Source organism: Kogia breviceps, chromosome 6 (genome assembly GCF_026419965.1).
Source record: "Kogia breviceps isolate mKogBre1 chromosome 6, mKogBre1 haplotype 1, whole genome shotgun sequence".
Lineage (NCBI taxonomy): Eukaryota > Metazoa > Chordata > Mammalia > Artiodactyla > Physeteridae > Kogia > Kogia breviceps.
This window is the reverse complement of record NC_081315.1, coordinates 145,859,773-145,881,162: the sequence shown is the minus strand read 5'-3', so window position 1 is coordinate 145,881,162 and position 21,390 is coordinate 145,859,773. Positions and strand designations below refer to the sequence as shown.

The 21,390-nt window shown below is 43.9% G+C and overlaps 1 protein-coding gene across 1 annotated transcript in view; it reads right to left on the bottom strand.

Annotated features, from left to right (window-relative positions):
- Positions 1–21,390, bottom strand: part of POLN (DNA polymerase nu) — a 157,573-nt gene that overhangs the window by 96,177 nt on the left and 40,006 nt on the right. Inside the window, exons 7-11 of the mRNA XM_059065997.2 lie at positions 20,839–20,907; positions 19,379–19,439; positions 18,621–18,685; positions 5,531–5,614; positions 5,125–5,220 (exon numbers count right to left, since the gene is read on the bottom strand). Coding sequence (XP_058921980.1) covers positions 5,125–5,220; positions 5,531–5,614; positions 18,621–18,685; positions 19,379–19,439; positions 20,839–20,907 — 375 coding nt within the window. The remainder of the gene's footprint in view (positions 1–5,124; positions 5,221–5,530; positions 5,615–18,620; positions 18,686–19,378; positions 19,440–20,838; positions 20,908–21,390) is intronic.

Sequence of the window (21,390 nt, the reverse complement as noted above, 5' to 3'; positions counted from 1 at the left end):
ACAAGCTTTATCAAACGCTCCCTCTGTTGGCTCCTGACCCCACATTCTTCTCAGCTCCCTTCTCTCTCTGCGGTCGTTCCACAGCCTCCGCTTGGCACCTCTTCCCTCTCTGACCCCTAAATGTCACTTTCTCAGAGTTCAGTTCTGTGGTTATCAGTGCTGGCTGCTTATAGAATCAGCGGGGGAGCTTCAAAAACATGTCCGGGGCTTCCCTGGTGGCGCAGTGGTTAAGAATCCGCCTGCCAATGCAGGGGACACAGGTTCGAGCCCTGGTCCCGGAAGATCACACATGCCGTGGAGCAACTAAGCCCGCGCGCCACAACTACTGAGCCTGCGCTCTAGAGCCCGCAAGCCACAACTGCTGAAGCCCTCGCGCGCCATAACTGCTGAAGGCCGCATGCCTAGAGCCCGTGCTCTGCAACAAGAGAAGCTACCACGATGAGAAGCCCATGCACCACAACGAAGAGTAGCCCCCGCTCACCACAACTAGAGAAAGCCCACGTGCAGCAACAAAGACCCAACTCAGCAATAAATAAATAGATAGATAGATAGATAGATAGATAGATAGATAAGACATTATTAAGCAAGACTAATCCATTTTAAAAAAATGTCCGGACTGGGCCACGCAGCCCACAGACTCTGATTTTGTGGATCAGTTGTGGGCCTGGGCATGAGTGTTTTTCCAAAGCTCCTGCCAGGGTAGAGGACCACCATCCCAGGGCCAACTACTTCCGGGTGTGCATCTCTAGCACAGGACTTCTCCTCACAGACCCAACTGCTCTGTATCGATGTTTTGTGCACACACCTGTCTTCACATGTCCAAGGCTGAACACTTGACCCCCAGCCCCCGTAAACTGTTCCTCTCTTGCTTTTCCCTGGGCAGCGGCCATCACTATCTGCTCAGGTGCACAACTAAGGAAACCAGGAATTACTCTGCATTCACACGCATGTGAACTCGCTCTCAGAGAAGCTCCTTTCGGTTCTCAAAAGGCCCTGAGCGTGTGTCTGCTCTGCTCCACCCTCACTGCCATCGCCTGGGCACTGAGCCGGCAGTGCCCGCACTGCAGCGACAGCCTATTAATGGGACCCCTCCATTCTCCAACCAGCGACGAGAGTGCGCTTTTTAAAACATAGCTAACGCCTGTCAGAACGGCCACAATCCAGGACACTGACGCCACCACGTGCCGGCGAGGGTGTGGAGAAGCAGGAACCCTCGTCACTGCCGGCGGGAACGCCGCATGCTGCAGCCACACTGGAAGACAGGCTGGTGGTTTCTCACAAAACTAAATATACTTTTACCATACAATGCAGAAATCAGGTTATTTATTTACTCAAATAAGATGGAAACTTATGTCCACATGAAAACCTGCCCACAAATGTTTTACAGCAGCTTTATTCATAGCTGCTAAAACTTGGAAGCACCCAAGATGTCCTTCAACAGGTGAATAGATAAATAAAACTGTGGTCCATCCAGACAATGGAATATGATTCTGTGCTAGAAAGAAATGAGCTATGAAAAGACGTGGAAGAAACTTAGGTGCATATTGCTAGCTGAATCAAATCTGAAAAGGCTACATAATGTATAATTCCTATATGACATTTTGGAAAAGACAAAACTATGGAAACAGTGAAAACAGCGGTTGCCAGGGCTTGAGGGGAGAGATGAATAGGGAGAACAGAGGCTTTTCAGGGCAGTGAAACCACTCTGTTCGATACTCTAATGGTGGATACACGTCATTACACATTTGTCCAAACCCGTAGCCTGCATAACACCAAGAAGGAACCCTAATGCAAACTACAGACTTTGGGCAATGAAGACGTGTCGGTGTGGGTCCATCAACTGTAACAAGTGTGCCCACTGGTGGGGCATGTTGATGGTGGAGGAGGCTGCGTGTGTTTGGGGTGGGGAGGGGGGGGTGTGAGACTTCTCCATACCTTCTGCTCAGTTTTGCTGTGAACCTGAAACTACTCTAAAAACCAGTCTAATAAGGCCAGATCTAAGCTCATAGTTGCGCCCTACTTGAATTGTTCCAGGAGACCACACCCCCTCCCACGGGGAGGGAGCAGGAGGGTGAAGGGAAGCAAGAAGGAGTCTTGATTTTGAATTGAGAACCATGTGCACATGTTGCTTAGTGCAGCTTCATCTTTTTAAAGGTACAGAACAGTGTGACCTTTTCAGCTAAGTAAGAGATTAAAGTTAATAGACTATGATTCATGTTGATTATGTCTTTGTGAAGAAAAATTCAGGGCGTTGTCTGAACTCTGTGCACAGGGAAGCACCTCGACACCAGAGGAGAATCACGTTTCCTCTCTTCTGCTGTTGGTTGCCTGGGAGAGCCGAGGAGTAGCAAAGGGAAGGGCAACACTGCCAGCTGCTGCCCGGATGGAGAATCAATCAGGCCAAGCCCCCCGGCTCAGGTACAGTCCGCGGGGAGACGTGCGCCTTCCCAGGTTCTGCCAGCCCTGGGGCTTGAGGGCACACGGCCATGCGGCGTTGAAACCCACTCCAGACTCTCTCCAGCAAGGTGGGTCCTGCCCCCTGCCCTCGCTGTGCTCTGCAAACACAGAGCCGACAGTTCAGCTCCAGCAAGTGCTGGTTCTAGGCCATCTGGTTCTGGGGATGTAGTGAACAAGTCAGATGAAGTCTTTGATCTGTGCAACCTACATCCTACTGGAACAAGCAAACAAGTGACTAGGTAACTGTATTTTTATTTTTTTTAATTTTATTGGAGTATAGTTGACTTACAATGTTGCATTAGTTTCAGGTGTGCAGCAACGTAATTCGGTTATACATATACATATATTCCTTCTTTTTGAGATTCTTTTCTCATATAGGTTATCACAGGATACTGAATAGAGTTCCCTGTGCTATACAGTAGGTCCTTGTTGGTTTTCTACCTTAAATATAGTCGTGTGTGTATGATCATCCCAAGCTCCTGATTTATCCCTCCCCCCCACGTTTCCCCTTTGCTAATCATAAGTTTATTTTCAATATCTGTAAGTCTGTTTCTGTTTTGTAAATTAAGTTCATTTAAATCATTTTTAAAAAATTAGATTCCACATATGAGTGGCATCATGTGATATATACCTTTCTCTGTCTGACTTACTTCACTTATTATGATAGTCTCTAGGTCCATCCACGTTGCTGCAAATGGCATTTCATTATTTTTATGGCTGAGTAATATTCCATTGTATATATGTACCACATCTTCTTTATCCATTCCTCTGTTGATGGACTTTTAGGTTGCTTCCACGTTCTGCCTATTGTAAACAGTGCTGCTGTGAACACGGACGCATGCACCTTTTCTAACCATGGTTTTCTCTGGATAGATGCCCAGGAGTGGGATTGCTGGATCATACAGTAGTTCTCTTTTCAGTTTTTAAAGTACCCTCCGTACTGTTCTCCGCAGTGGCTGCACCAACTTACCTTCCCACCAGCAGTGTAGGAGGGGCCCCTTTTCTCCACGCCCTCTCCGGCATTTTGCCAGGTTGTGTGCAGAACACGAATCGAGGTGAAGGAATTGGTTGTGGCTGGGGGTCTTACTCTCACTGTGACCAGGGGAGGCCTTTCTGGAAGCAATACTTAAAGCTGACATCAGCAGCCAGCTGAGCACGCTCCGCGGGAGGAGTTTCCAGACTGAGGAAGGAGCCTGTGAGAAGCGTGCTCAGTGGGGTGCTGGGAGTGAGGAGTGAGGGAGGTCAAAGAAGGGCCAAGTCCAGACCCACGGGCCTCGGGGAGGCACACTCGAGACCTTAGCATGTTATTCTAAGTGGCATGGAAAGCCGCGGGGAGACTTCCCTGGTGGCACAGTGGTTGGGAATCTGCCTGCCAATGCAGGGTACATGGGTTCGAGCCCTGGTCCAGGAAGATCTCACATGCCGCGGAGCAACTAAGCCCGTGCACCACAACTACTGAGCCTGCGCGCTAAAGCCCACGAGCCACAACTACTGAGCCCGCGTGCCACAACTACTGAAGCCCGCATGCCTAGAGCCCGTGCTCTGCAACAAGAGAAGCCACCGTAATGAGAAGCCCTCGCACTGCAACCAAGAGTAGCCCCTGCTCGCCCCAACTACAGAAAGCCCATGCACAGCAACGAAGACCCAACAAAAGAAAAAAGAAAAAAAGAAAGCCATTGAAGTTGAAGGCAGGGGATCAACACGATTTTTCTAACACTTTTAAAAGACCATCCTGGCTGGATGTGATGAGTCACCAGCAGGCGTGAGCTCACTGCGGGCTCCCAAGGACCAGGAGGAGGACACTGACAAGGCAGGGAAGACTTGGGGGAGGGGGAAGGTGCGAGTCCCTCTCAGGGAGCAGCACGCCCCAGGGGTGGGCGCTGACTCGGCGGCTGATGCCTGGGCCCCTGGGGGCCAGGGGTGGGGACAGTTGGCAAGCGTGGTGCCCCGCCAGGGCTGCGACGAGCAGGGAGTGCGGGGCTGGACGGGCGACGTGCGCAGAGGAGTCTGGAGGGAAGCTTTCCTCGGCTGCAAAATCCAGCGCTGAACAAGGCGTGGAAAGGATGAGCGGAGCCTCCACAGCCGGCCCTCACCAGAGCAACACGTGCCCTCTCGCCCACTGGCCGAGCTCCGTGCTGCAGGCTTCCAACGGTATCATTATACTCACGGGGTTCCGAATATCTATGCACACTCTGCCATTCGATTAAAGCAGCATCTCACTACTCCCTGCCTTTTAAAAAATGCATTCCTCTCAAGGGAAGGGCGGCTAAAGTTTTCTAAAACAAACCTGGGGAAAGGAGAAGACTGACGACTTTCCCCGTTTCCAGTCTCTCATGAGGGCATGAAACGAAGTCGTCATGACTACATTGTCAAGAACTTGGTTTCCAGAACAAAGTTCCATCCAATCACCCTCTGCAGGAAATCAAGGCAATTTATTGCCTCTGGAAAACTGCACCGTAAGCCTCTGTGTCCTTCCTTCATAACTGAAGGGCAAGCTTGGGGTGGGGCACCCCTCCCGCCGCAGGAAGGAAGTGAGGGGACGGAACTGCCCCGCGGTGGCTGCTGCCGGCTCGTGCCACCACGGGAGCACGGGGCTCTGCAAGGGACTCACACGCGGTGGGAGGTGCTATTGCCTCGGAGAGCGAGAGGACACTTGTCGACCCTTACCACGGCTTCGGATGTGGATGGGTGTCTCCGGAGCTCGGTCTTGGGAAGAGTCTCCTGTGGACGCAGCAGGTGCAGCTGCAGTTTGCCAAACAGGATCTGCAGCAAAAGCCATTTCACGTGATGAGCAGGTCCCAGATTTGCGAGGACCTGAACATCACTGTAACAGAGCTAAAGCAACCAGCCAGAGGGGACACGCCCAACTAGGTGTGACAAAATGCTTAGATTCTGATTCAGTACTTTTCTTAGATGTAAAGGCTTTGAAGTAATGAATCTCAATGTGAGAGACATGAACAAGTTACATACTTTAAAATGATCACATAAAGTAATTTTATAAAATCAGAATAAATCTCCCTTTAACCCCTGAACAGGAAGTATATTTAATAAAAGAACTGAAAGTTAGCTTTACCTCTCGAAGCTGATTACTGCTCGTTAGAAGAAACGGTTCTCCTGCAACAAAATGGGCTTCTTGCTCCAGTTCCTTGAGACGAGACTATGAATGTGACAGACACAATCATATTAATAGTTTTCACAACTTAAGATTATTTTTCTCAACATGAGATCTTGTAAGAATAAAAAATAATCTAAAATTTACCAAAATGGTAAATTTTGGTATGGACATTACAAAATACATATTTTGACTCATGATGCAATACTCAGGCTCAGAATCACTCTCTTAAGTGCAGTGGACCCAAGGAAACAAACTTAAAGAAGTAAAAGTAGTAAATAACACACCAAAATGAAGGAGGGAAAGAAGAAGGAATTCTCCAGCAACATTACGACAAGTAAACGGACCCAGCACCAAACCATAAACCTCAAAACTTCCAAAGTATCCCAAGGCAGAAGAGCTAGGACCAAACTGCATGGCGACCACAGTGACCATGACGCAGGACATTCCCTCCCAACAGAGGAGCAGCTGCAGCGGAAACAAGCAACAACGCTCTGAACAACCACACAAACTGGGGCACAGCCCAGGGCAAGGGGTGGGCGGCACGGAAGGCCCAGGAGGGAAAAGACCAAGGTACCTTATGACACAGCTGATAAATACGGTGCTGAGCAGAGCAGCAGGATATGCTGAATTTACGAACCCCTCACCCCCTCACCATTTTGGTCAGAAGAAAAGTAGAACATGACCAGGACTTTAAAAAATTTATTATAGGGGCTCCCCTGGTGGCACAGTGGTTAAGAATCCACCTGCCAAAGCAGGGGACTCGGGTTCGAGCCCTGGTCTGGAAAGATCCCACATGCCGTGGAGCAACTAAGCCCGTGTGCCACAATCACTGAGCCCACAAGCCACAACTACTGAAGCCCATGCACCTAGAGCCCATGCTCCAAAACAAGAGAAGCCACAGCAGTGAGAAGCCCGTGCACCACAACAAAGAGTAGCCCCCGCTCACCGCAACTAGAGAAAGCTCACATGCAGCAACGAAGACCCAATGTAGCCAAAAATAAATAGATAGATTTATATATTTTAAAAAATATTATAAAAGAAAAGAGAGAGCAGAGTCTAAATCAACCAACTGGGGACATATCATCTGCACTCTACCTTTATTAGACAAGAACTGCCTTTAGGCTGAAATACTGAAAGACGTTTACAAATAGGAGCAGGACAAGTACAATACAAAAAAATAATACTAGGCAAAACGAAGAACCCAGAAATAATGGCCTCAGTTAAGGTATGCCAGAATTCTATAGTCAAAGGAACAAATGATGAAAAGAAAAACAAGGAACAAAGCATGAAAAGACAGATAATGGCGACTTCCCTAGTGGTCCAGTGGCTAAGACTCCACACTCCCAATGCAGGGTGCACGGGTTTGATCCCTGGTCAGGGAACTAGATCCCATATGCTGCAACTAAGAACTCGCATGCTGCAACTAAGAACTCGCATGCTGCAACTAAGACCTGGCACAACCAAATAAATAAATAAAATATTTTTTAAATGTGTTAAGCGGCTTTTTCTTATTGACAGGAGTTCTCATATGAGTCCTTTATCACATGCATTGAAAGTACAATCAAGATCCCAGCTTGTGGGCTTCCCTGGTGGCGCAGTGGTTGAGAATCCGCCTGCCGATGTAGGAGACACGGGTTCGTGCCCTGGTCTGGGAAGATCCCACATGCCGCGGAGCAACTAAGCCCGTGAGCCATGGCCGCTAGGCCTGCGCGTCCGGAGCCTGTGCTCCACAACGGGAGAGGCCACAACAGTGAGAGGCCCACATACCGCAAAAAAAAAAAAAAAAAAAAAAAAAAAAAAAAAAGATCCCAGCTTGTTTTTAAAAAGTAGATCATAGAATTTTATATGGAAATGCGAAGAACCTGGATTGATAAATACCATGTGGAAGAACAAAGATGGAAGACTGTAGGATATCAAGACATATTATAAGCCTACAGTAACTAAGCCAGGGGAGTATTAGCACAGGGACAGACACACAAAACAAAAAAACAGAAAAGAGTCCAGAAAAAAACCCACACATACACAGTGACCTGATTTATGACAAAGACACTACTGTAATTCTTAGTGCAGGAAACAGTGGCACTTTTAATAAATTGTGCTTACATGAATGGAAATCCATCTAGGGAAAATCTTAACTGTACTTTATACCATGCAGAAAAATTAATTTGAAGTGGATGATAGGCTTAAAATAATACAGCTTATACAAGAAAACACATGAGAATATCTTTACTAGAGGGCAGACAAAGAGTACTTAGCACACAAAAATTCTCAAACATTTAAGAAATGGTTCATTGGACTTCATGAAAATGAAGAAATTCTGTTCATCCAAGGACATAGCTATTGAGAGAGTAAAAAGACAAGCTGTAGACAAAGACTGGGCCAGACAGTAAATACTTCAGACTCTATGGGTCACATATGGTCTCTGTCACATATTCTTCTCTACTTTTGTTTGTTTTCTAAAAATTGTAACAACCATTCTTAATTTCAGGCCATATGAAAACAGGCCACGGGATGGATTTGGCCTATAGACCACTGTTTGTCAAACCCTGGACTGGGAGAAAGTACTTTCAATATATCTTACAAAGGACCCACATACAGAATATATAAACAATTCCTATAAGTAAATAAGAAAAAGTTGACATAAACTTTTAAATGGGCAAATTCTTTGAAAAATTGCACCCCAAAAAGAATATATCCAAAATACCATCAAGCATATGAAAAGGCGCTCCCTATTATTACTTACCAGGGAAATGCAAATTAAATCCACAATGAAATGCGACTACAGACCCACCAGGAGAGCTAAAGTGAAAAAGACTGACAGTACTGCACTGGTGAGGATGTAGCAAATGGGACTAGAAAATGTTATAACCAATTTGAAGAGCTATTTGGAAGTATCTACTATCGGTAAATATACGCATACCCTGTAACCCAGCAATTCCACTTCTAGATAGAAAACCAAGAGACAAGAGCTCTCTTATCCATCACAGGTTATAGCTACACCACATGAACAGTCACAGCCACTGCGATCACAGTGCCCAACAATGGGAGAGGGTGCAAGGAAATTACGGCACCTTCTTACAATAGGTGCTACAAGCAATTTTTATTGGCATGCACTTCTGCTACATTCAACCAAATTGGTGAATCCCCCAGATAGAATGTGGGATTCTATCTAGCAAAAGGAGACAGAACCAAAGAGCCCATGCTGTGTGGTTTACATGAAGTTCAGAATCACCAAGGACAGGGTCAGATGAATGGCTATCTCTGGGGGTACAGACTGGGGGGGAACAGGAAGGAGACTTCCGGGTGCTGGAAATATTCTATACCTTGATCTGGGTGGAGGTTACATGGATGTGTACATATATAAAAATACGTCAAGCTGTACACTTAAGATTTGTACCAAGCAGATTCAAGGAAGATGGCAGAGTAGGAGGCACCTGTGAGGTGAGACTCCATCTCCCACCTGGACAACAACTGCAGGGGAAGAACCCTCCGATGTAACCATCTGGGAACTCTGGAGTCTGCTGATGGCTTCCGGGGGAAGCCCTGGATGGTAAACTGCAGTTCATTTCGGTCAATTTCAGCTCTTAGTACCACAGAAGCTACCCACCCCACCTCCCCCAGCCAGGAGGCCCGAGGCCAGGGGGCCATGCACCTGTTTCTGGAGCAGCCTGCCCACAGCTTGCAGAAACCTGGTGGGGCAAGAAAGACCCTGTACAGATATTGGGGGCCTCTGCTCTGATCTCTGCTTCTGATCACAGAGGTACAGATGAACAGGCCAGCGGCCATTGTTGTTGCACCTCCCCCATTATTGCAAGACCCTCCCCCTCCAGCTGAAGTGACTTCCAGGGGACTAAAACGGCCAGTGCCCTTTTTAACCCCTCTGCATTTTTTGCTTTTTCTCCTTTGAAGCCAGATATTAAAGACAAGGACATTCAAAAATAACTTCACATACATGGGGAAAATTAGAAAGTGACCATGCATGCCAAGGAAAAGGCTCAGAAAAGAACTGTGAAGACCTTAGGTTTATACTTTAGGTTGATCCTCAACACAGAGACAACCTACAGCAAATTAAAAAACCCAAGATAATAAACAAAAACAATAACACACAGAAAGAGCAAACTGTGGGAAAGGAGAGAAACTGATTTCCAGAGTTACCACATTATTAGATCCAAATGTCCAATGTTCAACAAAAATATCACAAGACAAACACAGAAACAGGAAAATATGGTATATTCAAAGGAAAAAAAAACAACAGAAACTATCACAGAAAAAAAAAGACCTAATGGCAGATATATACCAGACACCTTTAAAACAACCGTCTTAAAGATGCTCAAAGAACTAAAGAAAGGTGTGAAGAAAGTCAAGAAAACAATGTGTGAACAAATAGAAATATTAATAAAGAGCTAGAAAATGTAAAAAGAAATTTTTGGAGCTGAAAAATATGATAATTGAAACTAAAAAGTCACTTGAGGGTTCAAAGGCAGATTTGAGCAGGCAGAATAAAGAATCAGTGAACTTGAAGAGAGAATAATGAAAATTATTGAGGCTGAGGAGCAGAAAGAAAAAACGATTGAAGAAAAGTGAACCGATTAAGGGTCCTGTGGGACACCATCAAGCAGACCAATCACACTGTGGGAGCCCCAGAAGGAGAAGAGAAAGAAAAGGATAGCAAGAATATTTGAAGAAATAATAGCTGAAAACCCCTCAAATTTTTTTTTACATCTTTATTGGAGTATAACTGCTTTTACAATGTTCTGTTAGTTTCCGCTGTATAACAAAGTGAATCAGCTATATGTATCCATATATCCCGCCATGCCGTCCCTCTTTTTTTTTTTATAAATTTATTTGTTTGTTTGTTTATTTTTGGCTGTGTGGAGTCTTTGTTACTGCACGCAGGCTTTCTCTAGTTGTGCAAGTCGGGGCTACTCTTTGTTGTGGTGCACAGGCTTCTAATCATGGTGGCTTCTCTTTTTGCGGAGCACGGGCTCTAGGTGCACAGGCTTCAGTAGTTGTGGCTCATGGGCTCTAAAGCGCAGGCTCAGTGGTTGTGGTGCATGGGCTTAGTTGTTCTGTGGCATATGGGGTCTCCCCATACCAGGGCTTGAACCCGTGTCCCCTGCATTGGCAGGAGGATTCTTAACTACTGCGCCACCAGGGACGTGCCCTCCCTCTTGAGCCTCCCTCCCACCCTCCCTATCCCACCCCTCTAAGTGGTCACAAAGCACTGAGCTGATCTCCCTGTGCTATGCAGCTCCTTCCCACTAGCTATCTATTTCTTGCTGTGATTTATGTCATAGAGTGTTCTGCCTATGTTTTCCTCTAAGAGTTTTATAGTGTCTGGCCTTACATTTAGGTCTTTAAACCATTTTGAGTTTACTTTTGTGTATGGTGTTAGAGAGTGTTCTAATTTCATTCTTTTACATGTAGCTGTCCAGTTTTCCCAGCAACACTTATTGAAGAGGCTGTCTTTTCCCCATTGTATATTCTTGCCTCCTTTGCCAAAAATAAGGTGACCATATGTGCATGGGTTTATCTCTGGGCTTTCTATCCTGTTCCATTGATCTATATTTCTGTTTTTGTGCCAGTACCATACTGTCTTGATTACTGTAGCTTTGTACTATAGTCTGAAGTCAGGGAGCCTGATTCCTCCAGCTCCATTTTTCTTTCTGAAGACTGCTTTGGTTATTCAGGGTCTTCTGTGTTTCCATACAAATTGTAAAATTTTTTGTCCTAGTTCTGTGAAAAATGCCCTTGGTAGTTTGCTAGGGATTGCATTGAATCTGTAGATTGCTTTGGGGAGTATAGTCATTTTCACAATGTTGATTCTTCCAATCCACGAACATGGTATATCTCTCCATCTGTTTGTGTCATCTTTGATTTCTTTCATCAGTGTCTTATAATTGTCTGCATACAGGTCTTTTGTCTCCTTAGGTAGGTTTATTCCTAGGTATTTTATTCTTTTTGTTGCAATGGTAAATAGGAGTGTTTCCTTAATTTCTCCTTCAGAATGTTCATCATTAGTGTATAGGAATGCAGGAGATTTCTGCACATTAATTTTGTATCCTGCTACTTTATCAAATCCATTGATTAGCTCTAGTAGTTTTCCGGTAGAATCTTTAGAAAACTAAAGATGAAAACTCCTCAAATTTGATGAAATACATGAATACAAACATCCAAGAAGCTCAAAAACGTCAAGTAAGATGAACTCAAAGAGATGAACATGAAGACATAATATAATCAAACTTTCAAAAGACAACGACAAAAGAGAATTTTGAAAGCAACAAGAGAAAAATGTCATCACATACAAGGGTTCCTCAATAAGATTATCTGCAGATTTCTCATCAGAGACATTGGAGGCCAGAAGACAGTAGGTTAATATATTCAAAGTGCTAAAAGAAAAAAACTGTGAACCCAAAATCCTTATCTGGCAAAACTGTCCTCCAAAAGTGAGAGAGAAATTAAGACATTCCCAGATAAACAAAAGCTGAGGGAGATGTGAACACTACACCTGCCCTGGAAGAAATGCTCAAAGAAGTCCTGCAAGGTGAAACAAAAGGACACTATACAGTAACCTAAAGCCAAATGAAGAAATAATGATCTCAATAAAGGTAAATATGTGAATTATAAAAGCCAGTATTATAACAATTTGTAACTATACTTTTTGTTTTCTATATGATTTAAGAAAAAAAACAATTATGAGTATAAAAGCTAGTAGTACTGTAACTTTAGTTTGTGACTCCAAATCTTCCTTTCTACATAATTTTTAAAAATTATTAGTTTATATTTTGGGACCCACAATGTATAAAGATGTAATTTTGTGACACCAATAACTGGAAGTGGGGGTACAGAGCTGTAAAAGAGCACAGTTTTTGTATGTCATTGAAGGTAAGCTCATATAAATTCAAATTAGAGTGTTATAACTTTAGGGTGTTAGATGTATGTCATCCCCATGGTAACCACAAAGAAAGAAGTTGTAGAATATATACAAAAGGAAATGATAAAGGAATTTAAACACTTCTACAAGAAATCAACTAAACACAAAGGAAGACAGTAATGCAGGAAATGAAGGACAAAAAAGCTATAAGGCATATAGAAAACAAATAGCAAAATGACAGAAGTCCTTTCTTATCAGTAATTAAGTAAATGTAAATGGGTTAACTCTCCAATTGAAAGACCGAGATTGGCAGAAGGGATAAAAAAAACCATGGTCCAACTATATGCTGTCTTCAACAGACTCCCTTTAAATTTAAAGAGATAAACAGGTTGAAATTGAAAGGATGGAAAAAGATATTCCATTCAAATATTAATGAAAACAGAGCAGGGATGGCTGTATTAATATCAGACAAAATAGAACTTAAATAAAAACCAGTTACAAGAGACAAAGGATGACATTATATTTTCAATACAGCAAGAAGATATAATATAAGCATTTACATACCTAATGACAGACCATTAAAATATATGAAGAAAATAACAGAATTGAAGGGAGAAATGGATAGTTCTACAATAATAGTTGGGGACTTGAATACCTCACTCATGATAATGGACAGAACAACCAAACAGAAGGTAAGTAAGGAAATAAGAACTTAAACAATGATAAACCAACTAGAACTAACAGACATGTACATAACACTCTACCCAACAATAACATGCGCATGGGATATTCTTCTCAAGTGAACATGGGATGTTTTCCAAAACAGACTACATGTTAGGCCACTAATTAAGTCTCAAGAGATTTTAAAAGACAAATATCATAGAAAGTATCTTCTCTGACCACAGCAAGTTGAAGTTAGAAATCAATAACAAAAGGAATACTAGAAAATTCACAAAATTGTATACATTAAACAACACACTTTTAAACAACCAAAAAGATCAAAGAAGAAATCAAAAGCAAATTTAGAAATTACTTAGAGATGAATGAAAACAAAACCACAACATACCTGCATATGGGATGCAACAAAAGCAGTGCTAAGGAGGAAATTTATAGCTATAAATGCTTATATTAAAAAACAAGAAAAATCTGAACTCAATAACCTCACTTCACAACTTAAGGAACTAGAAAAAGAACAGACTAAACCCAAAGAGCAGAGGAAGGAAATAATAAACATGAGAGCAGAGTTAAATGAAATCGAGAATATAAAAACAACAAAGAAAATCAATGAAACCAAAATTTGGTTCTTTGAAAAGATCAACAAAATTGACAAACCTTTAGCTAGCTACTAGACTAAGAAAAAAAGAAAAGGCTCAAATTACAAAACTCAGAAGTTTAAGTGAAAAATATTACTATCAGGGAATTTCCTGGCAGTACAGTGTTTAGGACTCTGCACTTTCACTGCCAAGGGCCTGGGTTCAATCCCTGGTCAGGGAACTAATCCCACAAGCCTCACAGTGAGGCTAAAAAAAAAGAAATTACTATCAATTTTACAGAAATTGAACCACTGTACACCAGCAGAATGTTTAACCTAGACGAAATAGACAAATTCATAGAAACACAAAACCTACCAAGACTAAATCATGGAGAAACAGAAAAACTGAATAGACCTGTAACTAGTAAGGAGACTGAATCAGTAATCAAAAATCTCCCAACAAAGAAAAGCCCTGGATGCAATGGCTTCACTGGTGAATTCCAGCAAACATTTAAAGAAAGAACTAGTCCAATCCTTCTGAAAATTTTTCAAAAAAATTGAAGAGAAGGAAACACTTTCCAACTCACTTTACAAGGCCAGCATGACCCTGACACCAAAGCCACACAAACACACTACAAGACTACCAATCAATATCCCTTATGAACACCGATGCAAAATTCCTCAATAAAATGCTAGCAAGCAGAATTCAGTAGTATATTAAAAGGATTATATACCATGACCAAGTGGAATTTGTTCCTGGAATGCAAGGATGGTTCAACATATGAAAATTAACCAATGTAATATGCCACATCAACAGAATGGATGGGGGAAAACACACGATCACCTCAAATGATGCAGAAAAAGCATCTGACAATATATAACTCCCTTTTATGATAAAAACACTCAGAAAAACTAGAAATGGAACAAAACTACCTCCATATAGCAAAAGTCTTTAATAAAAAACCCACAGCAAGCATCATACTCAGTAGTAAAAGACTGAAAGCGTTTCCTCTAAGGCAAGGATGTTTGCTTTCACCACTTCTATTCAACATGGTATGGAAGTTCTAGCCAGAGCAATTAGGTAAGACAGAGAAATAAAAGGCATCCAAATTGGAAAGGAAGGAATAAAATTATCCCTGTTTGCAGATGACATGATTTTATATGTACAAAACTCTAAAGATTCCACAAAAAAAACTGTTAGAACTTTCTGAACTCAGCAAAATAGCAGGATACAACATCAACACACAAAAATCAGTTTCATTTCTACACATGAACAATCTGAAATGGAAATTACAAAGACAATTCCATTCACAATAGTATCAAAAAGAGTAAAATACTTAGGAATTAACTTAACCAAGGAGGTGAAAGACTTATATGATGAAAACTACAAAACATTGCTGAAAGAAATTCAAAAAGACATAAATAAATGGAAACATGTCTCATGCTCATGGATTAGAAGGCAATATATTAATGTCAGTACTAGTCAAAGTGACCTACAGATTCAATGCTATCCCTATCAAAAATCCTAAAGACACATTTTTTCAGAAATAAAAAAATCCATCCTAAAATTCCTATGGAATCTTAAGGGACACCAAGTAGCCAAAACAATCTTGAAAAAGAAGAACAAAACTGCAGGACCCACACTTCCTGCTTTCAAAACTTACTACAAAACTACAGTAATAAAAAATAGTGTGGTATTGGCACTAAGACAGACATACAGACCAAGGGAATAAAATACTGAGCCCAGAAATAAACCCTTGCATATATAGTCAAATGATTTTGATAAGGGTGCCAAGACCATTCAGTGGAGAAAGGACAGTCTTTTCAATAAATGGTGCTGGGAAAACTGGATGTGCACATGCATAAAAATGAAGCTGGACCCATACCTAACACCATATACAAAAATTAACTCAAAATTGATCAAGGACCTAAATGTAAGACCTAAAATAATAAAACTCTTTGAAGAAGAGAGGAAAAATGCCTCACAGCATTGGATTTGGCAATGACCTCTTGGATACAGCACCAAAGGCACAGGTAATAAAAGAAAAAAATTTTAAATTGGACTTTATGAAATTAAAAACTTTTGTGCATCAAAAGACAGTATCAACAGAGTAAAAAGGCAACCCGTAGCATGGGAGAAAATATTTGAAATCATATTATCTTCATAAGGGATTAATATTCAAAATACAGAGAGAACTCCTAAAACTCAACAGCAAGAAAAAAAAAAACCCAATTCAAAAATGGGCAAAGGACTTGAATAGACATTTTTTCCAAAGAAGACATACAAATGGCCAATAAACACATTAAAAGATTCTCAGCGTCACTAATCATTAGTGAAATGCAAATCGAAACTACAATGAGATGCCACCTCATACACATTAGGATGGCTACTATCAGAAAACAGTAAGTGTTAGCAAGGATATAGAAAAAATTGGAACCCTTGTGCACTGTTGGTGGGAATGTAAAATGGTACAGAAGCTGTGGAAAAACTATGGTAGTTTCTCAAAAAATTAAAAACAGAATTACCACAAGATTTAGCAATTCACTTCAGGTTATATGTTCAAAAGAACTGAAAGCAGGGTATCAAAGAGATATTTGTATACCCATTTTCATAGCCCGTATTCACAATAGCTAAAATACGGAAGCAACCTAGGTTGCATCCATCAACAGATGAACAGATAATCAAAATGTGGTATATACATAAAATGGAGTATTTTCTTTAAAAATATTTATTTATTTGGCTGCATCAGGTCTTCGTTGCAGCGCACAGGATCTTTGTTGCAGCGCGCGGGCTTCTCGCTAGCCGTAGTATGGGGTTTTTCTCTCTTTAGTTGTGGCTTGGGTTCCAGAGCCCGTGGGCTCTGTAGTTTGCAGCATGTAGTCTCTCTCATTGAGGCGCGCACGCTCAGCAGATGTGGCGCGCAGGCTTAGTTGCCCCGTGGCATGTGGGATCTTAGTTCCCCGACCAGGGATTGAACCCACGTCCCCTGCATTGGAGGGCGGATTCTTTACCACTGGACCGCCGGGGAAGTCCCTACAATGGAGTATTATTCAGCCTCAAAAGGGAAGGAAATTCTGCAATAGGCTATAACATGGATGAACCTTGAGGACACTATGCTAAGTGAAATGAGCTGGTCACAGAAAGACAAATACTGTCTGATTCCACTTATATGAAGCACTTAGAGTAGTCAGAATCATAGAGACAGAAAGAAGAGTGGTGCTTGTCAGAAGCTGCGGGGTATGGGGGGGGGGAGAATGGGGAGTTATTTGTTCAATAGGTATAGAGTTTTCGTTTGACGAGCTGAAAAGTTATGGAGATGGGTGGTGGTGATGGCTGCACAACAACATGAGTGTCCTTAATACCACTGAACTGTGTAGTTACAAATGGTTACGATGATAGATTTTATGTGAAGTGTACTTTATCACAATAAATTTTAAAAGATTTGCACTATTAATTGTGTGTTATTTCTTTCTCAATAAAAAAATTTCATAAAAAGAAAAAATCAGTTGCAGGTTTATAAACCTAAGTGCGAAGGCTAATGAAAACAGCTTCAAACATAACACATGAGAGTATTTCATGAGCTTGAAGTAAGGAAAGCTTTCTTAAACAAGATGCAAAAAGCACTAACCATAAAGAAAAAGACTGATAAATTGTGCACTACGTTAAAAATTAAGAACTTCTGTTGGTCAAAAGACCCCATTAGGAGAATAAAAAGGCAAGACAGAGAGGGCAAAGGTATATGTAACCGGCTTGTAACCAGAATATATCAAGATGTCCTAAAAATCAGAAAACAATAGACAAAAATCTCAATATAAAAATGGGTAAAGATTTTGAGCAGATCCTTTACCAAAGAGAAACTCCTAATAGCCAACGAAGAAGTATCTCTTCAACCTCCTCAGTAATCAGGACAATAGAAACCAACATCATAACAAGATACTATTAGGTCCTCACCAAAATGGCTCTACTAAGAGGCCGGCGGACCCGTGCGAGGGAGGATGCGCAGAGACAGAACCCCGCGCGCACTTCTGGCAGCTGTGACTTTGGGAAGCAATTCGGTGTTGTCTGATAAAGCTGCACCAGCAGCCCACCCTGCCTTGTACCCAAGAAGCATGTGCCCACGGGCCCAGGAGATGTGCTCAGGGGTGCAGCACGGTTTGTAACGCCTGCAAACTGGAAATGACCCTGATGCCACCAACAGTGGGATGGAGTCCTTCAGTGGAGGACAAGACACCAGAGGACATGGACTAGAAGCCGAGACACAGGGGCTGAGTGAGAGAGGTCAGACACAGCCGTGAACTTACAGCTCCTCCCAAAGGAGAGACGACTATATTGTTTAGGTTTTGAAGTGGAAAACTGTAAAGGAAACCAACAACGTAACGACTATAAAAGTCAGGACGGGGGTTGCTTTTGGCAGCAGGAAGAGGGTTCTGATAGGGTAGGCAAGCAGGGCTTCTGGAAATTCTCTGCTTTGACCTAAGTGATGGTTATACTGGAGTTTCCTTTAAAACAACTTAAGTGGAACATTTAATGCATCTTTTTCATGCATCTTTATGCATCGCTCTGTATTTTTTACTTTTCACAGTTCGAAAACTTTGATTTTGCTTCTTTAAAGAATCCAAGAAACGTCACCAACTACAAGGGCAATGTCCTTGCAAGAACCTAAGTCTGGAGAAGGTCAGTGGGTATCCATTAAACCATGCACACATCCACATGGAGAGCAACCAGATGTGACACTTGTTTCAATCCTTTCAAAGCGTGGTACTCCCCTGCAGGAGTCAGAGATAGGAGGAACAGTGCCAACATCAGTCTGGGGCAAACAAGGAAGGGAAGAAAAGGAAGGTCACCCTAGAACTGCCAAGGGGACCAACTCATCAGACAGGAGAGAGCTAACACATGCAAACAGTCTGACAGAAGAACGTACCCCAAGAAGTGCTGAAGTCCTCTTCATCTCTTCCTTGTTCACCTGAATGCTATGGCTTTCCATCACTGTGATTCAAAACCAAAGCAGATAAAAATCTGTACTACAGCAACAAATCATTTCTGAGAAAGTCTTCAGTGCCAGGAGCAAGTCTCAGCCCCCGATGAGGACCAAGATGACAGTGTGAGCTTGGCGGTGTCCATGAGGGTCAGTACTGGAGCCCAGCAATGGTGGCAGTGGGCATGGGGACACTCTGGATGGAGAGTCACCCCCGGCCGCTCAGCTGCCGCGCTGGGCGAGGCTCTGCTCTCGCAGGTGACCAGCAGGACAGGGCGGGTCAGGCGCTAAGAGCAAAGGCAGAGCAGAGCCTGCAACAGCGCTTACAGGGGGTTCTCACGAAGCAGAAGGGTCCATCACACCAGGACCAGGACTAGTGCCAACCTGGAAAACATCCAGACAGGCCTCCTCCCCCCACCACTGCTCTCAGGGCTGTGGGAGTCCGGCAGGACACCTGCAGAACAGGCAGTACAGAAGAGATACCACGTGACCCAGGTGTTAGAAACTCAGAGTCCTTCTAGACCAAGAGGTGACGTGGTCCAATGCCTCTTGTTAGAGAAAGGGAAAGTTAAGGGCTCACTACCTCTTCAGTGCCCATATGATGCACTGCCCACCCCAAACTAAGTCAAGAGAAAACGGTCTTCCCAAAAGGTACAAAGAACTCTCTAGAAGGATGACTGGGCATCATCTTTAGGGTACCTTACCTGCCAAAACTGGTATCAGAGGAAGCTCCAAAGTACAAAACAGTTGCCATAAACCATAAACCTGTTTCATAGGAAGAAATGACATCAGTGTTACTTTTAAACTATAATTTCTACCTGCGTTTGCTGAACAGCCTACTTAATTTCATTGAGCAACTCCTCTGGTGGGCATGGTTGGTTCCCCTAACCTTCGTCCTAATAAAACTCCTATATTTGTCAAGTATACTATTTTATTACCAAGCCCTAGTAGAGATACTCAGAAATACCTGGTAGGACAAAGTCCCACTCCCACTTTTCTTTAATCTTTCTCTCTTTTTTTTTTTTTTTTTTTTTTTTTTTTTGCGGTACGCGGGCCTCTCACTGTTGTGGCCTCTCCCATTGCGGAGCACAGGCTCCGGACGCGCAGGGGCAGCGGCCACGGCTCACGGGCCCAGCCGCTCCGCGGCACGTGGGATCCTCCCGGACCGGGGCACAAACCCGCGTCCCCTGCATCGGCAGGCGGACTCTCAACCACTGCGCCACCAGGGAAGCCCTAGTCTCCCACTTTAATTTCAAAATAGGTTTTCTGAACTCCCAAAAATTTAACTAGATTTTGCAGAGACTATAAATTAACGTGGGGAGACGTGCATCACCTTCGTCTACTCGGATCACCTCCCACGCTCTTTATCAGGGTTTCCATCTGAGAGCCCTCTGCCTCGTCTGTCCTTCTGCTGTGCCCTCACCTTCTCGGCTGCCCCTAGGACCCGTCCTCTGTCCTGCTCTTGGCCCTGGAAGAAGGGTAGATGGCCTCCAGGCCACATCAGCCGGGCTCCTTCTTTGCTCTCCGGCTGGTTTTGCCCATTCAGGGGCAGGAGGAGAGGGAAGCGGGTTTCCCCTGCGCCAGCCCACAGTGCACTTCTGGCCCCAGTCCTTGGCCTGCAGCCACCACTTCTGGCACCCAGCTCCTGGCCAGCAGCCCCCTGCAGGGCCACTGCTTTCCCAGGGTCCCTGTAACAGCGTGCCCTTGAGCCCAGGGGTGGAAAAGCTTCCGGCCAGTGCCGGCCCCGCAGGCTTCTCCGTCCCTTCCGGTCCCGACTCCTGCCCTTGCTGTGGTTCACACTCCCTTCACTCAGCCCTCCTGACAGGTCCTTCAAATGACCTCTGCTTCCCGATGAGGCTGAGTGGAGCTGTGTCTATCACTACTAACTGAAATAAACTCTTAGCTTTTATGTGAACTGCAGAGTTAGAAACATTCCAATTGAATTGAGTCTAAAAAAAGGTTACAGTTGTTGTCAACCCATAGAAAACATTTTACAAATGTCCGGTTTTATCATCTGGACTGCCCTTCTGTGAGTGATGCGCAGGTTCATTTGGCCTCAGAACGCGGCTTCCTGCACAAAGACACTGCGGGTACTGTTTCCTGTGAGCACGGTTGCAAATGAAAGACAGCCCTTGAACAGTGAAGTTACAATGAAATGCCTTGCCTTGAGCTGGGAACAAAGGCCCATCGTAAGTCTGTAGAGCACCCTCAGGTTCGCATGTACATTCCGATTCTTTAAAAGATCAAAAGAATTAAACATTAGGCACATTTGGCAGCAACGTTCATCACAATCTAGGAAGCGGCAGGGCAGAGAGCACACGTCCGGTGCCGCCACCCATCGCCTCAAGCAGAGCAGCTCCCACACTTGGGAAGGTACTTCCCAGGCAAATTCAAGCTACCTATTGCTTTCTTACTTTCTCCCCAACCCAGTTTTCCTCATTGTACAGGAAATAGCCCACAAAGAAGCTAAGTACCCAAGGTGCAAAGGTCGCATGGTGGCAGAGACAGACCTGGCCCCTCGGCTTGCCCCTCCACCCACGTGGGCGTCTGGAGCCAGCGCCTCGCCCGCACTCACCGCCCGCCCCCGCCCCAGACACATACAGGGACCCTGTGAGGTGGGCCAGCAGGCTGTGTCCAGCTGACCAAGAGGGCGGTGGTGCGCCGCGGCCCCGACGGTCAGTCGAATTCTGCCCCCTGCACACACCCTGCGTCCCCA